This window comes from Loxodonta africana, chromosome 3, assembly GCF_030014295.1.
Source record: "Loxodonta africana isolate mLoxAfr1 chromosome 3, mLoxAfr1.hap2, whole genome shotgun sequence".
Classification (NCBI taxonomy): domain Eukaryota; kingdom Metazoa; phylum Chordata; class Mammalia; order Proboscidea; family Elephantidae; genus Loxodonta; species Loxodonta africana.
In genome coordinates this window covers 80232788-80252405 of record NC_087344.1, presented here as the reverse complement: position 1 = coordinate 80252405, position 19618 = coordinate 80232788, and the positions used below count along the sequence as shown (strand labels likewise).

Sequence of the window (19618 nt, the reverse complement as noted above, 5' to 3'; positions counted from 1 at the left end):
GCCTTTTCCCCTCCAGATTACATTCCTATGGTTCTCCTAAAGCATGCCCTTGTGTCTTGTCTAGAAGACTATTTTGAAAAGTATTTAAGATATTTCTTTGTTATGTGCAACCCCAAACGATGGGTATCTTTGTATATTCTATCAATGCCTAAACTCTCTCTATTGTTTGTCATTGCTTTTTGAAGAACCAAGTAAGTGTTGGCCAGCCAACATTATGAAGTTTTCTTTTGGTAGAACTAGGCAACATATTACCCCAATTCCCAGGTCTGAAATCTGCTTTATCAATAAATCATTCTTCATGTTGATTAGCAAAAGAAGGAAAAATATATTTTCTTGATGTTAAAAAAGAAAAGAAAAAGAAAGTAATTCTAAGTTTTTTTAGGTTAATAGTTGGTAACAATGGTACTTTCGCGTAACATCAGCTGCAACTAAAGATAAATTGTCAATTCAAAGGCTATTTTTGTGTGTTCTTCCAGGAAGTAACTCTATAGTGGAAAGAAGTTTGTCAGCAAAGGCTACTGGTACATCTGGCTGAGGTTGTGTCCCTGAAGTTAGTGAGTGAGTGTGTGTGTGTGTTTTCACCCTCTGGGCTGAAAAGATGTGCCAGGTGTTTGTGACAAGCTGTGATGAGGGCTGTAGATGACTTGGAATCTATTGTGCTCTTTGTTGGAGAAAGAAAGCTTCTAAAAACAAGTCCTTATTTAAAGGAAAAGAAAAAAAAAAAGAAGCCCCAGTTAATTCAACAAAGCTTTGAATGAAATCTCTTTTATACCAACTGCTTGTCAAAGGCTATTTGGCCCTTAGGAGCCCTGTGAGGCCAGAAGCTGTAATCAGCACCCCACAGAGGGTTCAGATAATGCAAAGCTGAGGCTCACTTAAAGCATAGCAAACCCTTACTGACCTTGCTCAAATTGAAATTTACTCAGTAATGCAACCAGAAGGCTTATGTTAGAACACCACACACACACAAACACACTCACACACACACAAAACCTCAATAACAATGACTAACAGTTACTGAACAATTATAGGTGCCAGAAAAAGGTGCTGAATTTTTTTTTTTTACACCTCTAGGATTCTCGATCTTTTGAGGTAGATTTCAATATTGTTATCCCCATTTTACAGATGAGGAAACCGAGCTTCCTAAGGTTTATTAAATACTGGAGCTTGGCTCTGACAGTAGACAATCTGATGCACAGCCAGAGAGCTTCACTATGTACCCGGCTAGACTGCTAGACTCTACTACCTAGAGAGGAAGCAGGTTAAAAGACTGTCAGCAGAAACAGGGAGGTTGCACCACCTGCAGGTGTATCTCTCAAACTCTTAAACACAGAAAACGAATCCTTGTGTACTCAGAAAGCATTAGACATTTAATTCTGGAAAAAAAATAATGAGCTCAGCTCTGCACTGTGTTGTAATGGAGTGAGAGCCATTTAAAAGGAAAAAGCAGAACAGTAAGAGATGGGCTGGCATGCATTTAAGGGCATCTGGCTTACACCAGGTCCTTACTTCACACAGTCACTCTGAAATCCTAGACCAATAAACAGCACACCACAAGTGACTCATTGTCCTTCCTCCTCAAACAACAGCAAGCCTACTTAGAATACAAAGCACATTTTATGAGTGAAAACTGCCACCACAGGCCCTGGCCTCACATTCCTCAGAGGACTCGCAGAGCACTGGGTGAACCACGGGGATTGCTTCCTGGTTGTTCAATCTAACTTTAACTGTTGGTTTGAGGATAAAAAGGAGTGACAACCCAAGTCCCTTAGCTTTCATGATTTGTTCTGTGGTGACACAGGGATGATTAGGAAACATTTGAACGCAGTGTTCCTACTCCCATTCTTTTCTTAAACTTTTCTCCCTGAAGGTCTATTGGTGCTTTGCCAACTCCATCCTTGTCCCCACCCTGAGGAAGGGACGCTTGTTCTGGCTGGGGACTCAGTGTGCGAGGTATTGCAACAACATACAGGTGTGAACTTCCTAGCCCTGGAACTCTCCTTCCAGGCTTACGTGACACCTGCCACCAGAGTATTTCCACACGAGAACTCCCCCAACACTCTCAGGATCTCAGGTGGGTACCAACTTTCCTCCTTTCCCCTTTCTAACAGGGCCTCCAGAAGAAAGCGAGGCAATGGAAGTGATGAACTAGTCCCACTGCATGGGCCCCGAGGAGTCAGGGCTGAGGAAGGGCAACACGGTGGGACAGTGCTGTCTAGCTGTTCTACCCGCTTCTGGCCGCTTGCATGGATGGAACATTCCCTTAGGAGAGAGTGATAGGCCCTGACATGCGTGTTGTACTCTGTTCCTCCTAGATAACTGACTGGTAACCCCAAAGATAACTGACTGTTAGGGTCCACAGACTGCTGAATTGTTACACTGTGTGTGTGTGTGTGTGTGTGTGATGTCTAATTACATGTCTGACGTGGTAAGATGGAGCTAGTGGCGTAAGAAGAAATTGTCTCATGAGCCTGGATGTTGGATCCAATGTAGCAACCATGTAAGGTATTTATACTTGAGTTTCAGGGTGGTGTGGTTGAGAATATAAGAGGCTTGGCAAACTCTCCCTCAGGGCTTCATGGAATACTATTACCACACAGGCTTGTCTCCCTTGAGGACTTGAGAAAAACCTAGAGACTATGATCTTGAAACATTTTCCTAGTCTCAGGTCTTAGGAAGCTCTGCTGAGGATATGCCCTTGGAGCTTATCTCAGTGAACTGTGGCTTCTCAATGATGACCATGTGAGAGGGCTCATTTCCACCAAGCTTTAAGTCCAGTCCTCGGCGGGACTACTTGAGGGGTGCTCTGAATGCTGGGGTGTGTCCAGCAGGTCAGTGATAGCCGACCAGAAATGGAGAAAGGGTGGTATTGCTGGGGAAAGGTGAATCCTGCCCCCCAAGTTTGAAAGAAGGAGGAAGAATACGGCGTGGTCCTAAGGAGGTGCGGACTATATCTCTGGGAAGTTAGAAGTGGCTGGAAGGATGGGGAAATGGACAGTCTCCCTCCAGCTTTGAAAGGGCTAACACCAGTTAGGAAGCAAGTGAGCACCCCCTCCCCATGTGCTTCACTCACATCAGATGATGAATTTGCTTCCTATTTCTCTGAAAAAACAGAAACCATCAGAAGAAAACTTCGCTAAGGCTCCCACCACAGACCTAACGCAGCTTACCAGTACACTCCACCTTCCTCCTATTACTCCAGTGGATTCTCTCTGTTCCTATCCAAGGACAATCCTCCGCTTGTGTGCTAGACCCCACCCCCTCTTGGAACCTCAAGGATTTCACTCTTGCATTGTCCCTTCTCTCTTCCTTCTTCATCATCAGTTTCTCTCTCTCCTGGATCATTTCGGCCAGCAGTGACACAGGATCTGACAACTATCCTAAAATAAAAATAAAAATCCTCCCTTGACCCCAAGCCCCCTTCCAGCTTCTGCCCTATTGCTCTGTTCTTTTTATAGCAAGATTCCTTAAAGGCGTTGTCCCCACTTCCTCCACTCCCATATTCATGTGTTACTCCAATTGGGCTTTTGTCCTCAACACACCAGTGAAATTGTTCTGGCCAAGGTCACAAATGACCTCCACATTGCCAATTTCAGATGTCAATCCTCAGCCCAATCTTAGTTCACTTATCAGCAGCATTTGACACAGTTAACCAAGCCCTTGAAACTCTTTCTTCTGGCCTCACGTGGTTCCCTTCTTCCAGGCTGGCTTCTACCAGTTGCCTTCCCCGCTTCTCCTTACCTCCCTGACCTCTACTCCCACATGCTCCAGGGCTCAGTCCTTGCTCCTCTTCTCTCTCTACACTCCTTCTTTGGGATCTCACACAGAAGCCTGGCTTTAAAAATCACCCACACTACAGTGAGATACATTAGAGTGGCAATGACAAAAAAAAGAGAAAACAGCCCAGATAATAACAGGTATTAGCAACATTGTGGAGAAACTGGAACCCTCATCCGTTGCTGGTGGAAATGTAAAATGATGCAGCTGCTGTGGAACAGTCTGGAGGCTCCTCAAAAAATTGAAAATAGAACTACCATATGGCCCAGCAATCCAAATCCTAGGTAGAGAACCAGAAAAATGAAGGCAGGGGCTTGTACACCAATGTTCATAGCAGCACTTTTCACCATAGTCAAAAGGTGAAAACAACTGAAATGTCAAGCAACAGATGAATGGATAAACAAGATGTGGTACACTCACAATACTCACAATGGATTACTACTTAGTTGTAAAGAGAAATGAAGTCCTGATGCATGTTACAACATGGACGGACCTTGAAAACATCATGCTGAGCTAAATAAGCCAGTTGCAAAAGGATACATACTTTATGATCTCACTTAAATGAAAGAAGGAAATATATAGAAACCAAAGATTCTTAGTGGTGAAAGGGAGGTAGGAAAAGGGGAGTTTTTGTTTAGGGGGCATTGAGTTTATGTTAAGGATAGTGAGAATCATCCACATTTTGATAATTCCCAAATTTATATTTCTAGCCCTCACCCTCCACTCAATCCACATACCTATTCAGTGTGCCACTTGGATGTCTCACAGGCAGCTCACATTTAACAGTCCAAAACTGAGGTCCTGATCTCCCTCCCAAACCTGCCCTTCCTGGAGTCTTTCCTACCTCAGCAAATGCAACTCCATTCTTCCAGTTGCTCAGCCCCCATTTTTTTTTTTTTTTTTAGTTTTAATATTTTTATTGTGCTTTAAGTGAAAGTTTACAACTCAAGTCAGTCTGTCATACAAAACCTTATATACACCTTGCTATATACTCCTAGTTGCTCTCCCCCTAATGAGACAGCACACTCCTCTCCACCCTGTATTTCTGTGTCCATTCAGCCAGCTTCTGTCCCCCTTGGCCTTTACATCTCCCTTTCAGACAGGAGCTTCCCACATGGTCTCATGTGCCTACTTGAGCCAAGAAGCTCACTCCTCACCAGTATCATTTTCTATCTTATAGTCTAGTCCAATCTCTGTCTGAAGAGCTGGCTTTGGGAATGGTTCCTGTCTTGGGCTAACAGAAGGTCTGGGGACCATGACCTCCGGGATCCTTCTAGTCTCAGTAAGACCATTAAGTCTGGCCTTTTTATGAGAATTTGAGGTCTGCTTCCCACTGCTCTCCTGCTCCTTCAGGGATTCTCTGTTGGGTTCCCTGTCATGGCAGTCATTGCTTATAGCTGGGCACCATCTAGTTTTTCTGGTCTCAGGCTGATGTAGTCTGATTTATGTGGCCCTTTCTGTCTCTTGGACTATAATTACCTTGTGTCTCTGGTGTTCTTCATTCTCCTTTGCTGCATGTGGGTTGAGACCAATTGATGCATCTTAGATGGCCGCTTGCTAGCATTTAAGACTCCAGACGCCCCTCTCCAAAATGAGATGCAGAATGTTTTCTTAATAGATTTTATTATGCCAGTTGACCTAGATGTCCCCTGAAACCATGGTCCCCGAACCCCCGCCCCAGCTATGCTGGGCTTTGAAGCATTCTTCCAGTTGCTCAGCCCCAATTTTTTTTTTTTTTTAGTTTTTAAATTTTTATTACACTTTAAGTGAAAGTTTACAACTCAGGAAACTTCTTTTGTTTTGGTTTAGTCCAGTTGTTCAGCCCCAAATTTTGGAGTTACTCTTGATTCCTTCCTTTTTCTCAAACCTCACATTGAAACAGCAAATCCTGTTGCCTTCACCTTCAAAATATGTCTGGAATCTGAGCACTTCCCCCTCCCCCACTGGTACTGCCCTGCCACTGCTGCAATCCCTCTCCCCTGAATGATCACCACAGCCTCCTAGCCGGCCTCCCATCCAGTTAGAAGCCAGAGGGATATCGCTTTAAAATTCAAAGAAGCTCAGACTGGTGATGGACCTGCAGCCCATTTGCTCCTGTTCTTCCATGGAACTTCCTGCAAACCACCTTCTCAAGCCTCAGGCTCTTCACTTGTTAAGGGGGTAAATAACATGTATCTCATTGTACGGCTATGAGGATGAAATGAAATGGTTCACTAAAAAACTGGCACGGATAGGATTCCATTTATAGGAAATATCCAGAATAGGCAAATCCATAGAGACAGGAAGCACATTAGTGGTTACCAGGAGCTCAGGGGAGGGAGGAGTGGCCAGTGACTGCTTAATGGGTATGAGGTATCCTTTGGGGATGATGAAAATGTTGAGAATGCAACACTGGGAATGTATGAAATGCCACTGAATATCAGGGTTAAAATGGTGAATTCTATGTTATGTGCATTTTACTTTAACGATACAAAAAAAAAAAAAAAAAATCCTGGCATGGAGCCCAGTGTTCAATGGTAAATGCTGACTGAATATCTACTGAATCCTATGATTTCCCTGCTTCAAAAATCAAGCAAAATCCCAAACCTTCTTTGGATCTTCATTGAGCCTTCCAGGATAATGTTCCCTTTCCTCTCATTCATCAATCTCAAAAGTATTTATTGTTGCTGTTGTAGAGATTAGGGATACGATGGAGAGCAGACAGATGCACACCTTGCCCTCTGGATTTTACTGGCCTCTAGTAAAACCCCAGGCCTCTAGCGGACCTTGCCAAATCAAGAGAAAATCACAATACTGCATTGTCAGGGCTATAGGAGGGAAGGCCCAGGGCCTGCAGAGGCGCAGGACACAGAGGAGGGGAGAAGGGCACCTCAGCCAGACTAACAAGCTTCAGGAAGGCTGGTCTAGATAAAGAGGCACTTAAGCTAGGACCCATCTGTCAGTTTGTCACACTGTGGTGGCCTGTGTATTGCTATGATGCTGGAAGCTATGCTATCGTATTTCAAATATCATCAGAGCTACCCTTGGTAAACAGGTTTCAGCAGGACTTCCAGACTAAGACACACTAGGAAGAAAGGCCTGGTAATCTACTTCTGAAAATTAGCCAGTAAAAACCCTATGAATCACAACAGAATGTTGCCTAGTATAGTGCAGGAAGATGAGCCTCCTAGGTTACAAGGCACTCAAAATACACAGTGACTGCAACAATAGACTTGCGCATATCAACAATTGTGGAGATGTAGCAGGACTGGGCCAGGCTTCTTTCTGTTGTTATGTGGGGTTGCCATGAGTTGGGGTGACTCAAAGGCAAATAACAACATCAAAGCTGGGACCCGAGTGAAGAGTAGGCCTGGGAAGAATAATTAGCCAGGAAGAAGATGGACATGCGGGGGGGAGGGGGGCACGGGTAATGGGAAGGGGAGTGAGGGAGGAAAAGCAGGGGTCCCAGGAAAGGGAACAGCACGTACAAAGGCTTGGAGGTGGGAGAGATCACGGTGGGTTCTAGGAACAGAAAACAGTTTGGCGTGGCTGGAGCGGAGAGTGTGGAGGCATAGAGGTGGGAGAGACGGGAAGGGGCCATCCGAGTAAGAGTTCAGGCTCTATCCTACGATGGTCAAGGTCCTCTGCTTTCCAGCCATATTTCCCCTAAGCCCCACTTGGCACTCCTTTTTGAAGCCCTTGCTTCAGCTGCTCCCTGTCAATGAATTCTTGTGCTTCCTCCTGTAATCCTCCCTTGCTCAGGTTTTTATTGAGAGCTGCCCCGTGTCAGGTGCTGTGGTGGGTGCTGGGAACCCAGAGACTGTCAACACCTGGCCCCATCCTGGGAGAACCCCCAGGGCTAATGGGGCAGGCAGCCCAGGAAGAAATAATTACATGATAATGAGAGAAATGTGGCAGAGAGGGTGCTCTGGGCACGGAGGAGGCAGGGCTTGTGGGGTGGAGGGAACGTGACTTCTGAACAGGGTCTTGAAGGACAAGGAGGCATTAGGCCCTGGACAAGGGGTAAGAAGTAGGGAATTAGGGAGTACCTAGGGTGGGTTTAAAGCCTGGCTTTGTGAGGGCCACAGCACCCTTGAGATCCGGATGAAGGCTTGAACCTCCTTATTCAGGTAACACAACACAGGCTTACAATTTTGCAGGCAATTTTGAAGCGTCCTTGGTCCTCCTTAGGTACCCTGCTGGTGCAGTGGTTAAGCACTTGTCTGCTAACTGAAAGGTCAGTGGTTTTGCTACCGGAATAAGGTTCTTGCCTCTCACTGGTCAAGAACGAGTAGGTAAGGCACATAGTTTTCCACACAAGCGAAGCCTTATTGAAGAGGCTCGCAAGAGGAGTCGAGCAGGACCCAGAGCAACACTTGCCCTCATCTCACAGAACAAAAGATGGGCCTGGGTTTTTAAAAGTTCTTGGGTGGGCAAAGATTCATGTTTATTCGTAGACATTGGTGGGGATATATTAACTAAGGTGCACGCGCAGCAGCTTTCCAAGATGGCTCTTGTCCCGGAGGCCTCTGGGATTCACAGCAGGACTTATTGTGGGATGTCGCACCTGGCAGTCTCTCACTCCCAGGGTTTGATTCCCCGGCTGGGGCTGTAGCCCCTCACTGCCCCTGGTGAAAGGTCACACAGCGGTCACAGGTAGATGTTCTGTGCATGTCCCTGGGCCTGGTTTTCTCCAGCTGCTTCTGAAAGGCAACTTTAAAGAAGCTTGTGGGCTATTTTTAGATATGCTGCCCCATTGTTCTGGGGATTGGCTTTGCTTCTGTGCCCTGGCCCATTTCTTGTTTGCAGATTTGGGGCCGCTCTGTTCCCTGTCTTACAAAGTCTCTAGGTTCCACACTCAACCCCTATTACCTCCCTGATAGTATAGTCTATTTCTCTTTTACTTGCTTCTCCTCTAACCACACCAGTCTCTTTGCTGTTTCTCAAACAGGCACCCTCCGATCTCTGGGCCTTTGCTCCCTGTCTCAGTTTGAACCCACCAACCGCTCCATGGGAGAAAGACGTGGCAGTCTGCTTCTGTAAAGATTATAGCCTTGGAAATTCTGAGGCAGTTCTACTCTGTCCTATAGGGCTGCTATGAGTCGGAATCGACTTGGCAACTGGCCTTGCCTGGGAAGAATGCCATCCCCTCCCCTTCTGGTTCCAGCCCACCTCCTTCACAGGCCAGAAAAACTCCCTCTTCAGCTCTAGACTTTGTACCTGTCACCGGAAATTTATTTGCTTATCATGGCCACCAGCCTGAACAGCTGCCAGTTGAGGTGTTTGCTCCTTCTAGGGCCCAGCTGTACCAAGCCGACCAGCACCGGGGTGGGGGGGTGGGGGGGTGGAGGGGTGGGGGGGTGGGGGGGTGGAGGGGTGGGGGGTGGGGGGGTGGAGGGGTGGAGGGGTGGAGGGGTGGAGGGGTGGAGGGGTGGAGGGGTGGAGGTGAGGTCAGGTCTGCACGCATAAGGTTCTCAGCAAAAGCTGGGAAGGTGTAGAATTAGGTCCTCCCTGCTGGAGGTGCTGCCTACTGCTCTGCCCTCCACCCTCACCTGCAGCTTCAGCCCCGCCTGCTGCCTCCCAGCTGAATCAAGTGGAGGCTCTGGCCCGCCCACTTGTCCAGGTTTTGCCCGCCCAAGCCGGAAGCTTCCTCCACGGACGTGCACAGTCCCTGAAGGTGGGGAGCAGAGGGGGAATTAATTGGGAGACCTAGGGAAGGGGCACCCAGGCTCTACATAGGCCCTTGGGGGCTCCTGGGAGCAGAGAAGAAGCTACCATCAGGGGTTGTGTGTTGGTGTGGTGTCTGTGGAGGCAAGTGTGACTGGAGGTGTGGGGTGACAGACTGTGTGTGTGTGTGGGGGATGGGCAGGTCAGTGTGGGGTGTGAGTTCAGAGGCCTTTTGGGGGGTGTCTTGTGCCCTTGGGGAAATTTCATAAGGACAGGACAAGCAGAAAAGGGATGGGGGTAAAATCTTAGAGGCATCAGATTGAACTCAAGTTATTTGAGTTTAACAAATTCTTGTTTTCTGAGGACCCAGTGCCTAGGGCGGGGCCCACAGTAGGCACCCAATGAGTGCTTGCTAATTAATGAATGAGTGAATGATTTACCTCTCCTTTCTAAGCACATCTCCACCAGGAGACCAACTCCCGCTCATCTCACAAGCCTGCCTTGAGCAGCTGAGTGCCAAGCTCTGGCCAGCGCCAGGGCACAGACCAAGCAGCCCAGAACTTGCCCTCAGGATGCTGCCGTCTAGTAAATGGCCGGTTCTGACTGGTATTTGGGTAGGACAGTGAAGAGGGACAAGCTTGCAGGCAGAGAGGGACTGATTTGGTCTTGAAGAATGGAGGACTCAAAAAACCGAGGAGGGGATGGCAGGGAGCAAAGAGTGGGCGGTCAGGGAGGGGGTGTGTGTGTGTCTGAGGGGAGGGTGGGGAGCAAGAGGGTAGGTGGCCCAGGAGGGGAGGTACGTTTGTCTGGAGCAGGGGTAGGGAACTGTGGAGAGGAGGAAGAAAAGTTTGACCCAAGGGCCTTGTGCAGGGATTGTGAGGAGTTGAAGGAGATGCTAAGAAATCTGCACACAGCCCCAGGGGGATGGAGAGCCCATGGAGGATTTTTAAGAGGGGGAGTGATAAAGCCCAAATCTGATTCTATCACTCTGGGGAATGGAGTAGAGGTGGGGAGAGACCAGTTAAGGGATGATTTCAAACGTCAAAGTAAAAGATGATGGTGGCCTGGACTAGGGCAGTGGCAGCGAGGTGGAGAGAAGGGGCGTGCTTATTGCAGAGTACTTACAGGCAAGGCTGATAATGGCAGGTTGGAGGTGAGGAGTGAGCGAGTCATCAAGGTCTGGGTATTAAAGAATATGGCAGAAGACCCCCTAACCTAGGTGCTTCTCTCCTAGGTACTCTCCTAGCCTGGATCCTCCTCCCCTAGGTACTCCTCTGATTCAAGTGCCCCACCTGCTGATATTCTCCAGCACTAACTGCTCCTCTTCCAGGTACCTCCCTAACCCAGGTGCTCTTCCTCTAGATACTCCCCAACCTCAGGTGTTCCTCCCAGACACGCCTCTGGTTCAGGTGCTCATCATCTGGATATTCCCAAGCCTAGATGATCCTCCTCTAGGTGTCCCCAGCCCAGGTGATTCTCATCCAGATACTTTCCTGATTCAGATGATCCTCTTCTGGATACTCCCTGACTAGAGCCTCCCGTGGGGGTCAGGGTATGGCCCTCTGTGGGCAGAGGTGGATGGACAAGGGATTTGATTGAAGGGCTAAAAGTAGAGGTGGGGTGGCCATGGCTCTTGACTTAGGAGCGCAGGGGCCGGGGCTGCCCAGGCTGTGTCTGTATCATCCTACATGTGTGGTCTCCACTCTGTCTGGTTAGCTTCAAGCGACTGGAGTCATTCCACCTTTGGGAGCCAGGACCTGCCTCTGCCCACACCTCCCCTCTTCAGCCTACCAAGCAGTGTTGTAGGCTGGGCTCTGGCATCAGAGACCTAGGTTCAAATCTTGTGACTTTGGCTGAGTCAACTTACCTCTCTGAGCTGTATCTATAAAGTGTGGATAATGTTTATATAGTACCCATATCATAGGGTTTTGTGAGTGTTTTGACTGTTTTTTTTCTTTTGTTTAAGCAGTTCCCAAAGCTGGACCCCGCGCTATTCCCTTACAAACAGCTGATTTCTGTGTGCTTGGTTTGTTTCTGTTCTGTAGACAACTGGTTATGGCCCAGTGGAGCCTGTACAGCGAGTGAGTGTGACCTGTAATGTGTGCCCTGTGGCCATCCATGACACCTACACATCTCTGCATTTTCCAGGATTCTGTACCCTGGGGCTGCCTGGCATCTGGAGGTTTCCTTGGAGCCAGGACTGTTTCTGGCAGAGGGCAAGGCTCACCAGTGCCTTCAGACTCCACCATGAGTGAGACAAACCAAAGTAAGTGCCAATGGGAGGGTAGGCAAGGAGGGTACAGGGAAGGACGCTGCCCTCACACCTCTTGGTTTCCCCAGGGAGCATTATCTGGAACCCCACCCATAATGCTCTTCCTTTCTCTACAGCAACACCAGCCATGTCCCCTGGACCGGGCACTGGGGCCCGGGCGTGGCCTGTGCTGGTAGGGGTTGTGCTGGGCGCTGTGGTCCTCTCTCTTCTCATTGCACTTGCTGCCAAATGCCACCTCTGCCGCCAATACCGTGCCAGCTACCAGCACCGCCATCTGCCTGAGACAGGGAAGAAGAACTGCCCAGAGGTGGGTGAAGATGACGATGATGATGGCTTCATCGAGGACAATTACATTCAGCCTGGGGCCGGTGGGGTGGGACCAGAAGGTAGCAGGGATCACTTCTCCCTCTAGTCCTGACCTCTGGGTCCCCTCTCCCCATATCTGACAGCTTAAGGATAGTAGGAACTACATGGGAGCTGTGAGCCTCAGGGATAGCAGTGGCTAGGGTTTAAGGGTAGAACAGGGCGGGGCACTCTGCCTTTCCCTTACCCCTGCCCAAACTCATCCTCCACACTGGCCACCAAAGTGACAGTGACCCTCTCCTGCTCAGTAACCTTCAGTGGCTCCCTGCTGTTCTCAGGATAAAGTCCATTAAGGGCCTAAGTATGGAAATAAGGCCCTTTGTAATCAGGCCCCTGTCAGCCTCTTGCCTTTCTTGCCTTTCCTTACTTTATTTTCTGCTTAACTGTTTGTTACTCCCCCGTGCACCAAGCTGCTTTTCCATGTGCCTTTGTTCATGCTGTTCCCCTGCCTAGACTCCCTTTCCCTTCTTCCCCTGACAAATCCTCTGAAAGCAATGAAAAACCCTGGCCAATAGATCCCATGTGGCTGGCCTACCTGCCAGCATTTCAAATGTGCCCAGATGGTAACATTTGAGCAGTTAAAAACCAGTGCTAAATTTCTTACTGAAATTTTTTCCTAGCCAATAAAGTAGGTGATCTAAATTGTTATATTACGGTTTCCACAAAGATTAACAAATTTATTTCCATTTTGAATAAAAACAAAAAGTTGTTTTTATTTTTCCTGAGCTGAAACTTGTACATAAAAAAGTTGTGCAGCACTCGTAGCTGGGAGACGGTCCTCAGAAGTCCCTTCTTCCAGGACACCTTCCTCGAACCCCTCTGTCTTAAGCACCCTGTGTGTTTCTCGACCACTGCTCTTGCCACATTTTATTTTAATCTTTATTACAATTTACACTTACACTTTCTGGGCCTGTCCCCACCGCTAGACTGTGAGCTCTCTGAGGCCAGAGGCTTTGCCTTATTCTGTATCCTCAGGTTCCTACACAAGGTGGGTGCTAAATAAATGTTTGTTGAATTACTGTGGGTTGAGGAGTGGAATGAATGAAAGTTGAGCAAGTAGGGTCAAGTGTGGAAGACTTTTTTTTAATTCAAAAATTAATACACAAATTGTTTTGTGACATTGTTTGCAATCCCTGCAATGTGTCAGTACTCTCCCCCTTCCACTCTGGGTTCTCCGTGTCCATTTGTCCAGTTTTCCTGTCCCATCCTGCCTGCTCCTCTTGGCTTTTGGGCAGGTATTGCCTATTCGGTCTCCCATACTTGAACTAAAAAGCACGTTCCTCACGTGTGTTTTTGTTTATTTTATAGGCCTGTCTAATCTTTGGCTGAAAGGTGGTCTTCGGAAGTGGCTTCAGTTCTGAGTTAACAGGGTGTCCAGGGGCCATAGTCTCAAGGGTTCCTCTGGTCTGTCTTAGACTAGTAAGTCTGGTCTTTTTTTGTGAATTTGAATTTTGTTCTACTTTTTTCTCCTGCTCTGTCCAGGACCCACTATTGTGATCCTTGTCAGAGCAGTTGGTGGTGGTAGCTGGGCACCATCTAGTTCTCCTGGGCTGAGGTTGGTGGAGGCTGTGGTTCATGTGATCCATTAGTCCTTTGGACTAATATTTTCCTTGTGTCTTTGGTTTTCTTCTTTCTTCTTTGCTCCAAACATGATAGGACCAATAGATGTATCTTGCAAGCCTTTAAGACCCCAGATACTACTCACCAAAGTAAGATGTAGAACTTTTTTTTTATGAACTGTGTTGTGCCAGTTGACCTAGATATCCTGAGACCATCATCCCTAGTCCTCAGCCCCAGTAACTCGATCCCTCAAGGTGTTTGGATGTGTCTAGGAAACTCATATGGCTTTGCCTCGGTCAGGTTGTGTTGACTTCCCCTATTGTGTTTTGTCTTTCCCTTCACCAAAGTTAACACTTGTCTACTATCTGGTCAATGATTTCCCCTCTCCTCCCCTCCCCTCCCCTGCCCTCCCCTCCCCTCCCCTGCCCTCCCCTCCCCTCCCCCATAACCATCAAAGATCATTTCTTTTCTGCAAGTATACCATTTCTTGGGTTTGTATAATAGTGGTTTCATACAATTTGTCCTTTTGTGATTGACTTATTTCACTCAGCACAATGCCATCCACTTTCATCTGTGTTGTGAGATGTTTTCATCATTTTTCTTTATTGTTGCATAGTATTCCATTGTGTGCATGTACCGTAGTTTGTTTATCTGTTCATCTTTTGATGGGCACTTAGATTGTTTCCATCTTTTTGCTATTGTGAATAATGCTGCAGTGAACATGGTTGTGCATATGTCTATTTGTGCGATGGCTCTTATTTCTCTAGGATATATTCCTAAGAGTGAGACTGCTAGATCTTATGGTATTTCTATTTCTAGCTTTTTAAGGAGGCATCATACCATTTTCCATAGTGGTTGTACCATTTACATTCCCAGGAGCAGTGCATAAGCATTCCAATCTCCTCACAACCTCTCTAACATTTGCTTTTTTTTTTTGATTAGTGCCAGTAATTTGGGGGTGAGATGGTATCTCATTGTAGTTTTGATTTGCATCTCTCTAATGGTTAATGGGAGCCCTGATGGTGCAATGGTTAAGAGCTTAGCTGTGAACTAAAATGTCAGCAGTTCAGATCTACCAGTGCTCCCTGGAAACCCTATGGGGCAGTTCTATTTTGTCCAATAGGGTCGCTGTGAGTTGGAATCAACTCAATGGCAATAGGTTTTTTTTTTTTTTTTAATGGCTAATGATCACAAACATGTCTGTTTTGGAAGAAATACAGCCAGAGTACTCCTCGGAAGCAAGGATGATGAGACTTCGTTTCATGTACTTTGGACATGTTATCAGGAGGGACCAGTCCCTGGAGAAGGACATCAAGCTTGATAAAGTAAAGGGTCAGTGAAAAAGAGGAAGACCTTTGATGAGATGGATTGACACAGTGGCTGCAACAATGGGCTCAAACATAACCATAGTGAGGATGGCACAGGACTGGGCAGTGTTTCATTCTGTTGTACATAGGGTGGGTATGAGTTGGAACGGACTCAGTGGTACCTAATAACAATTTTATCTTTTTAGGGGCTATTATAAATGGTATCAGAGCCCTGGTGGCAGAGCACTTAAGTGCTTGGCTGGTAACCAAAAGGTCGGCAGTTCAAATCCACCAGCCGCTCCTTGGAAACCCAATGGGGACAGTTCTGCTTTCTCCAAAGGCCACTATGAGTAGGAATTGATTTGATAGCAATGTTCTCTTTGTTGGTGTATAGGAATCCAATTGATTTTTCATGTCAACCTTGTATCCTGCTACTCTGCTGGATCTTTCTATCAGTTCCAGTAGTTTTCTTGTGGAATCTTTGGGGTTCTCTGTGTATAGGATCATATCATCCACAAATACAGATAGTTTTACTTCTTCCTTTCCAGCTTGGATGCCCTTTATTGCTTTTTCTTGCCTTATTGCTCTAGCTAGAACTTCTAGCACAATGTTAAATAGGAGTGGTGATAAAGGGCATCCTTGAGTGTGGAAGATTTTATCAAGAAGCTTTGACTAAGGGAGAAAGACAGCGTAATAGCTGCTGCTGGGGAGACAGGGGCAAGGGAGGCAGTTTTAAAATTAGACTTGAGTTAAAGTTCTTTTGGTTACAAGCAATGGAAAGGAATTTTGGATCTTTCCTGGAATCAAAGGAGGAGCTGATTTGGGAGGGCAGGAAGCAGATAGTCCCAGCAGCCTGAGGTCAGGCACTGTCCCTCTAGTGCTCTGTCACGGGCATTAATGAGACTCTAAAACTCCTTTTCTAGTTCCAAGTACTCAAGGGAGAGGATCTGATTGTCCCTGTTTGGCTCAGGTACCCACCACAGGGCCATTCAGTCATGACTGAGGAGCATGATCCTGTAGCACAGACGGTGGCTTTTGGGAGCCCACCTGTTTGTTCCCACCTGTATAGTGTTAGCCTTTGAGGACAGAGTCAGAGAAGGAAAGTGAGGGGATGATGGATGAAATGAGGATCCTGAGAAAAAGGTGGAAGGCTAAGGAGGGCTGGAGTGCAGGTCTGAGGAGTACCCGTGGGCAGTCAGGAGGCGGGCCTTGGGTGCCAAGACAGAGCTCACACTTCATCCTGAGGGTAATTGAGGCTCATCTATGGACTTTTTTGGGCAATGGAGTGATGTGATCCTTCTGGCTGATGTGCAGATATTGATTAGATGGGGAGAGACTGAAGGCTTAAGTCCAGCGTCCAGGAGATAGGTGGTAAGACCTGACTACGGCATAGTAGAGGGAACAGAGAGACTCCAGAGATGTGTAGGAGGCAGGGTGGACAGTGGTGATTCAGTGGTGGAATTCTCACCTTCCATTCAGGAGACTGGGAGATCTGAGTTGGATTTCCAGCCAGTGTATCTCATGTGCAGATACCACTCGTCTGTCAGTAGAACCTTGTATGTTGCTATGATGCTGAACAGGTTTCAGTGGAGCTAGCAGATTAAGACAAACTATAAAGAAGGACCTGATGATCTACTTCTAAAAAATCAGCCAATGAAAACCTTATGGATCATAATGGTCTGATTCCTAACTGATGGTTAGAATGGTACACGACTGGGCAGCATTTTTGTTCCATTGTGCATGGGGTCCCCCACGTGTCTGTCAGTTTGTCATAATGTGGGGGTTTGCGTGTTGCTGTGATGCTGGAAGCTATGCCACCAGTTTTCAAATACCAGTGGGGTCATTCATGGAGGACAGGTTTCAGCTGAGCTTCCAGACTAAGACTAGGAAGAAGGACCTGGCAGTCTACTTCTGAAAAGAATTAGCCAGTGAAAACCTTATGAATAGCAGAGGAACACTGTCTGATACAGGGCTGGAAGACGAGCCCCCCAGGTTGGAAGGGACTGAAAAGATGACTGGGGAAGAGCTGCCTCCTCAAAGTAGAGTCGACCTTAATGACGTGGGTGGAGTCAAGGTTTTGGGACCTTCATTTGCTGATGTGGCACGACTCAAAATGAGAAGAAACACCTTCAATCATCCACTAATAATCAGAACCAGGAATGTATGAAGTATTAATCTAGGAAAACTGGAAATCATCAAAAAGGAATTGCAATGCATAAACATTGATATCCTAGGCATTAGTGAGCTGAAATGGACTGGTAAAGACCATTTTGAATTGGACAATTGTATAGTCTACTATGATTTTCTGATTTCCTTCAGTTTCAGCTTGAACTTCAAATGAGGAATTGATGGTCTGTTCCACAGTCGGCCCCTGGCCTTGTTCTGACTGATGATATGGAGCTTTTCCATCATCTCTTTCCACAGATGTAGTCAATCTGATTTCTGTACGTTCCATCTGGTGAGGTCCATGTGTATAGTTGCCATTTATGTTGGTGAAAGAAGGTATTTGCCATGAGGAAGTCGTTGATCTTGCAAAATTCTATCATTCCATCTGCAGCATCGTTTCTATCACCAAGGCCATATTTTCCAACTACTGATCCTTCTTTGTTTCCAACTTTCATATTAAAATCCCCAGTAATTATCAATGCATCTTGATTGCATGTTCGATCAATTTCAGACTGCAGCAACTGATAAAAATCTTCTATTTCTTCATCTTTGGCCCTAGTGGTTGGTGTGTAAATTTGAATAATAGTTGTATTAACTGGTCTTCCTTGTAGGCATATGGATATTATCCTATCACTGACAGCATTGTACTTCAGGATAGAGCTTGAAACATTCTTTTTGATGATGAATGCAACACCATTCCTCTTCAAGTTGTCATTCCCAGCATAGTAGACTATATGATTGTCCTATTCAAAATGGCCAATACCAGTCCATTTCAGCTCACTAATGCCTAGGATATTGATGTTTATGCATTCCATTTCATTTTTTGACAATTTCTAATTTTCCTAGATTCATACTTAGTACATTCCAGGTTCTGATTACTAATGGATGTTTGCAGCTGTTTCTTCTCATTTAGAGTATATCCCACCTGAGTTTAGAGACCATCTGAAGAACAGATTTGACGCATTGAACAGTGGTGACCGAAGACCGGATGAGTTGTGGAATGACATCAAGGACATCATACATAAAGCAAGAGGTCATTGAAAAGACAGGAAAGAAAGAAAAGACAAAGATGGATGTTGGAGGAGACTCTGAAACTTGCTCTCGAACGTTGAGCAGCTAAAGCAAAAGGAAGAATTGATGAAGTAAAAGAACTGAACAGAAGATTTCAAAGGGCGGCTTGAGAAGACAAAGTAAAGTATTATAATGGCATGTGCGAAGAGCTGGAAATGGAAAATCGAAAGGGAAGAACACGCTCGGCGATTCTCAAGCTGAAAGAACTGAAGGAAAAATTCAAGCCTTGAGTTGCAATAGTGAAGGGTTCTATGGGGAAAATATTGGATGACGCAGGGAGTATCAAAAGAAGATGGAAGGAATACACAGAGTCATTATACCAAAAAGAATTAGTGGATGCTCAACCATTTCAAGAGGTAGCATATGATCAGGAACTGATGGTACTGAAGGAAGAAGTCCAAGCTGCCCTGGAGTCATTGGCGAAAAACAAGGCTCCAGGAATTGATGGAATATCAATTGAGATGTTTCAACAAATGATGCAGTGTTGGAGGTGCTGACTCCTCTATGCCAAGAAATATGGAAGACAGCTTCCTGGCCAACTGATTGGAAGAGATCCATACTTATGCCTATTCCCAAGAAAGGTGATCCAACCCAATGTGGAAATTATAGAATAATATCATTAACATCACATGCAAGTAAAATTTTGCTGAAGATCATTCAAAAATGGCTGCAGCAGTATATTGACAGGGAACTACCAGAAATTCAGGCTGGTTTCAGAAGAGGATGTGAAACCAGGGATATCATTGTTGATGTCAGATGGATCCTGGCTGAAAGCAGAGAATACCAGAAGGATGTTTACCTGTGTTTTATTGACTATGCAAAGGCATTTGACTGTGTGGATCATAACAAATTATGGATAACTTTGCAAAGAATGAGAATTCCAGAACACTTAATTGTGCTCATGAGGAAGCTTTACATAGATCAAAAGGCAGTTGTTCAGACAGAACAAGGGGATACTGATTGGTTTAAAGTCAGGAAAGGTGTGCACCAGGGTTGTATTCTTTCAACATACCCATTCAATCTGTATGCTGAGCAAATAATCCAAGAAGCTGGATTATATGAAGAAGAACGGGGCATCAGGATTGGAGGAAGACTCATTAACTACCTGCATTATGCAGATGACACAACCTTGCTTGCTGAAAGCAAAGAGGACTTGAAGCACTAATGAAGATCAAAGACCACAGCCTTCAGTATGGATTGCACCTCAACATAAAGAAAACAAAAATCCTCACAACTGGACCAATGAGCAACATCATGATAAACGGAGAAAAGATTGAAGTTGTCAAGGATTTCATTTTACTTGGATCCACAATCAACAGCCATGGGAAGCAGCAGTCAAGAAATCAAAAGACACATTGCATTGGGCAAACCCCCTGCAAAGGACCTCTTTGAAGTGTTGAAGAGCAAAGATGTCACCTTGAAGAGTAAGGTGTGCCTGACCCAAGCCATGGTATTT

General features: G+C 46.2%; 1 protein-coding gene across 2 annotated transcripts; it reads left to right on the top strand.

The window, feature by feature from the left end:
• Positions 1 to 1927: 1927 nt before the first annotated feature.
• C3H1orf210 (chromosome 3 C1orf210 homolog) lies at positions 1928 to 12694 on the top strand. 2 transcript variants are annotated; one of them, XM_064281828.1, is made up of 4 exons: positions 1928 to 2074; positions 10658 to 10753; positions 11572 to 11689; positions 11812 to 12694. In XM_064281828.1, the coding sequence occupies exons 3-4, from the start codon at positions 11671 to 11673 to the stop codon at positions 12105 to 12107; spliced, it is 315 nt and encodes a 104-aa protein (XP_064137898.1). In that variant the 5' UTR covers positions 1928 to 2074; positions 10658 to 10753; positions 11572 to 11670; the 3' UTR covers positions 12108 to 12694. The 2 variants fall into 2 exon arrangements, with proteins under 2 accessions (XP_064137898.1, XP_064137899.1); XM_064281829.1 differs by lacking the exon at positions 10658 to 10753.
• Positions 12695 to 19618: the final 6924 nt, after the last annotated feature.